This window comes from Cebus imitator, unplaced genomic scaffold (genome assembly GCF_001604975.1).
Source record: "Cebus imitator isolate Cc_AM_T3 unplaced genomic scaffold, Cebus_imitator-1.0 Scaffold404, whole genome shotgun sequence".
Lineage (NCBI taxonomy): Eukaryota > Metazoa > Chordata > Mammalia > Primates > Cebidae > Cebus > Cebus imitator.
In genome coordinates this window covers 1,656,411-1,660,645 of record NW_016107719.1, presented here as the reverse complement: position 1 = coordinate 1,660,645, position 4,235 = coordinate 1,656,411, and the positions used below count along the sequence as shown (strand labels likewise).

The 4,235-nt window shown below is 46.0% G+C and overlaps 1 protein-coding gene across 1 annotated transcript in view; it reads left to right on the top strand.

Moving 5' to 3' along the window:
- Positions 1-4,235, top strand: part of FAM227A (family with sequence similarity 227 member A) — a 52,131-nt gene that overhangs the window by 18,635 nt on the left and 29,261 nt on the right. The window contains exon 9 of the mRNA XM_017509003.2: positions 717-796. Coding sequence (XP_017364492.2) covers positions 717-796 — 80 coding nt within the window. The remainder of the gene's footprint in view (positions 1-716; positions 797-4,235) is intronic.

The following is a 4,235-nucleotide window of genomic DNA, read 5'->3' as shown; positions in this document are numbered from 1 at the left end:
TTTTTTTGTGGGGCAGAGTCTCTGTTGCCCAGGCTGGAGTGCAGTGGCGTGATCTCGGCTCCCTGTAACCTCTGCCTTCCAGGTTCAAGCAATTCTCAAGCCTCAGCCTCCCGAGTAATTGGGTTTATAGGCATGCACCACTACGCCCACCTAATTTTTGTATTTTTAGTAGAGACAGGGTTTTACCATGTTGCCCAGGCTGGTCTCAAACTCCTGAGTTCAAGTGATCCAGCTGCCTTAGCCTCCCAAAGTGCTGGGATTACAGGCATGAGCCACCATGCCTGGCCGACTTGAGGAGTTTTTTCAAAGTGAAGAAAAACCTAACCCATAAGTTATGTGAGTTTAATAACATTTTAATGAATATTAAATTTAACGGCTATGAGTTTGATAGATTGCTTCTTAAGCATTTAAGCATTTCAGTTTTTCAGAGTTCTGAATTGGTTTTTCTTCTGAAGCCAGTCCTTTTTTTCCTGTGGGTTAAGTGTGTGCCCTGTGCACACATTATTTCCTTTCATTGGTGTGTCAGCCCAAGAAGGAGATAGTGTTCACAGTCCAACAGGATCAGGGTAACTTGCCCCGCAGGTAGAGTCAACAGAGAGACTCTAGTTCTGGCGGGTGTCACTCTCTCCAGAAAGGAGGCTGTCTCAAGCTCCTGGGCTGCAATCTTCATTGCCCCATGACAAGAGGTACTAATAACAGCTTTTCTCCTTCTATAGGAAGAGAGTTTTCTTTGTTTACTGGTAAGAGAGCCTTCTTCCAGAAGCCAGCCGAGAGCAGGAAATTCTACCGCCCTCAGGTAAGTAGGGAGGCACAGACCGGGATCCCTTGGGCCCCAGGCCCCATAAGCTTCAGAAACCCTGGGTTCTTCTGGAGCATCAGTGGCCTCCTGTTGTGTATCTCTGTACCCCTTGCCCAGGTCTACCCCATCTTCTAAGTAAGAAGCCCTGGCAGGCCTCCAGGCCTCAGTGCAGCAATTGAGAAGAGAGAGGGAAGGAACCAGATTTTCAGTGTAGGCTGCAGTGCGAGATGCTTTTACTTTTTTTTTTTTTTTCTCTACTAATTCTCATGGCAAACCTGAAACCTAGCAGTCATCCCTGACACCTACTTTCTCCTCTGCCCTATTGATGTTCCTAGATGTACCTCCCAGAACCACTGGCGTCCTGCTCTTCCACTTCCACCTCCCTAGTTTGAGCTCCCATCACTTCTGCAGTGGCACCTAACTGCTCTCCCTCAGCTTCTCAGACACCTGTAGGGCCATCTTTTCAAAGTGCAAAGCTAAGTACATCATCCCATCACCACCTGACCCTATCCTATCCCTGCACCCTAAAAACCCTACTTCCAGGCTGGACACAGTGACTCATGCCTGTAATCCCAGCACTTTGGGAGGCTGATCACTCGAGGCCAGGAGTTCAAGACCAGCCTGGTCCACATGCTGAAACCCTGTCTCTACTAAAAATACAAAAATTAGGCAGGTTTGGTGTAATGCACCTGTAGTCCCAGCTACTCAGGAGGCTGAGGCATCAGAATCGCTTGAACCTGGGAGGCAGAGGTTGCAGTGAGCTGTGATCACACCACTGCACTCCATCCTGGGTGACAGGGTGAGACTTGTCTCAAAAAAAAAAAAATCCTACTTCCAGCCAATAAAACAACACCCTCCACACCCCAGAAGCCTTCCTCTAGCCTTTGGGGTAGACTGATCTGGCTCAAGCCCTTCTCCACCTCCCTGGACTCTCACGGGTCCTGCCACAGAGGATTTATTTCAGTTCCTTGTATACCATACTCCTTTCCTATATGTGGCCTCTGTACCTCTTGTTCTTCTTGTCCCAGGTAAGCTCCCATCACCACTGCCATTGTCATTGTTAGCATCTCCTCCCAACTTCCAAGTCCAGAGACATTGGTAGCATGCAGTTAACCAAATGCCACAAATAAAGGCCTATTTTTTTTTTCCAAAGAGCTGGAAAAAAATTAAAATCCAGGACATGGTTTAGCAAACTGTGAATCAGACCTTCCACTGCCTGTTTTGTTTTGTTTTGTTTGAGTCAGAGTCTCTCTCTGTCACCCAGGCTGGAATGCAATGGCACGATCTTGGATCACTGCAACCTCTGCCCCTGGGTTCAAGTGATTCTCCTGCCTCAGCCTCCTAAGTAGCTGGGACTACAGGCGCACACCACTGCACCCAGCTATTTTTTTGTATTTTTAGTAGAGATGGGGTTTCACCATGCTAGCCATGCTGTCTCAATCTCCTGATCTTGTGATCAGCCCGCCCCAGCCTCCCAAATTGCTGGGATTACAGGCTTGAGCCACCGCGCCCAGCCTCACTGCCTGTTTTTGAAAATAAAGCTTTATTGGCACACAGCCATGGCCATTCATTTACTATTGTCTACAACTACCTTTGCACTGAAACAGCAAAGTTGAGTACTTGCAACAGAGACTTTGTGACCTGCAAAGCCAAATATTTATCATCTGGCTCTTTGCAGAAAAAAATCTGCCAACCCCTGGTCTACAAGATACATAGTCATCCTTCCATCTCAGTTCAGGTTCTTGTAGGGAGAGAAAAAAACCTTTTATTTACCCTCTTAGGCAAAGTAGATGGAGCCCTACAAGTTAAACTGACAAAAGATAGATAGTTTAACAGGAGAAAGGCATTCAAATTTTATTTGATGTTAATATTTTTACATGACACAGGGCTTCATAGGAAAATAGTGAAAACCTCAAAGAAGTGGCTAGGGCTGATAGTTCACATACCACCCTAACAAAGAGCAATTAATTATGGAGATGTGACAAGACAAAGAAAAAGAGGTTTGGGTTTCTAGCGATGGTAAATTGGGGGAAAGTAAATATATGGGGGAAACTAATCTAATGGAAGATAAGGATTATTTCAGTAAGATTTGTATATGCAGATTCAGGAGGTGCCATCTCCAGTGATAAGTTGTCTCTTCTTCCTGGTATGGGAGATGGGAGTGGGGGACAGCTTCACAAGGGAAATTTCTGCTTTGCTTTTAGATGGAAAGTGGGATGTAAAGAGCTCTTTCTGCATCTGCTGTTTCTCAGTTGCCTTCAGCTCAAAATAATTCTTATGTCAGAGTGGCCTATTTTGGGATGGCAGATTCTGACCCCCTTCACTGTCATCCTCAGGGTCAGCTTTCTGCCTCTCTGGGCTGGATGAGGTTTCTTGTTATATGGGCCAATGTCCCTTTCCTTCAGAGCCCTTATGTAATTATTTGGTCATTACCCTGATCATGGCTGTTTCCCTCACTGATCTTTTTTTTTTTAATTGCTTTATTCTTTTAGAGACAGGGTCTCACTCTGTAACCCAAGCTATAGTGCAGTGGTGTGATCATAGCTCACTGCAGCCTCAACCTCCTGGATTCAAGTGATCCTACTGCCTCAACCTCCTGAGTAGCTGGAACTACAGGTACATGTTACCATGCCCAGCTAATTAAAAAATAATTTTTTTAGTAGAGATGGGGTCTTGCTATGTTGCCCAGGCTGGTCTTGAACTCCTGGCTCATGCAGTCCTCCCACCTCAGCCTGCTGAAGCACTTCAATTATAGGTGTGAGCCACTAGGCCCAGCCTCCCAGGTAATCTTTAAACCCTAGGCAACATTCTCACTTCTAGTACATTGTTATATGGGCCAGTGTCCCTTTATGAATGCCTCATTTCTAATGACATGCTTCCTTAAAAAATGGTACCTGAGGCTTGATTCATTAAGACAGCCCCCTCCTCTGTTTGGTCCAGGGTTGGTAGTGTTTCCACTCTGGAACATTCTCCATGGGGAGGTTTGGGATGGGTAAAGGGTGTACCTTTCTTTTGTAAAGTGGTAAAAGGCTGTTGTGAATGCCTGCACATACTCAGGACAATTCCTTCCAGGAAGCATTTTGAAAGACAAGCTAAGGATCTAGAAATTGATGTTCTCAGAACTGTCAGTCCCATTAGTCCTTGGAAAGTTTTCATGTCCCCACAGGGTTTGAAGATCTCTGGTTAAAAATCTGTTCTTGGCAGGGCACGGTGGCTCACACTTGTAATCTCAGCACTTTGGGAGGCCGAGGCAGGCAGATCACTTGAGGTCAGGAGTTCAAGACCAGTCTGGCCAACATAGTGAAACACCCATCTCTACTAAAAATACAAAAATTAGTTGGGCATGGTCACAGGCGCCTGTAATCCCAGCTACTTAGGAGGCTGAGGCAGGAGAATTGCTTGAACCTGGGGGGTGGAGGTTGCAGTGAGCTGAGAT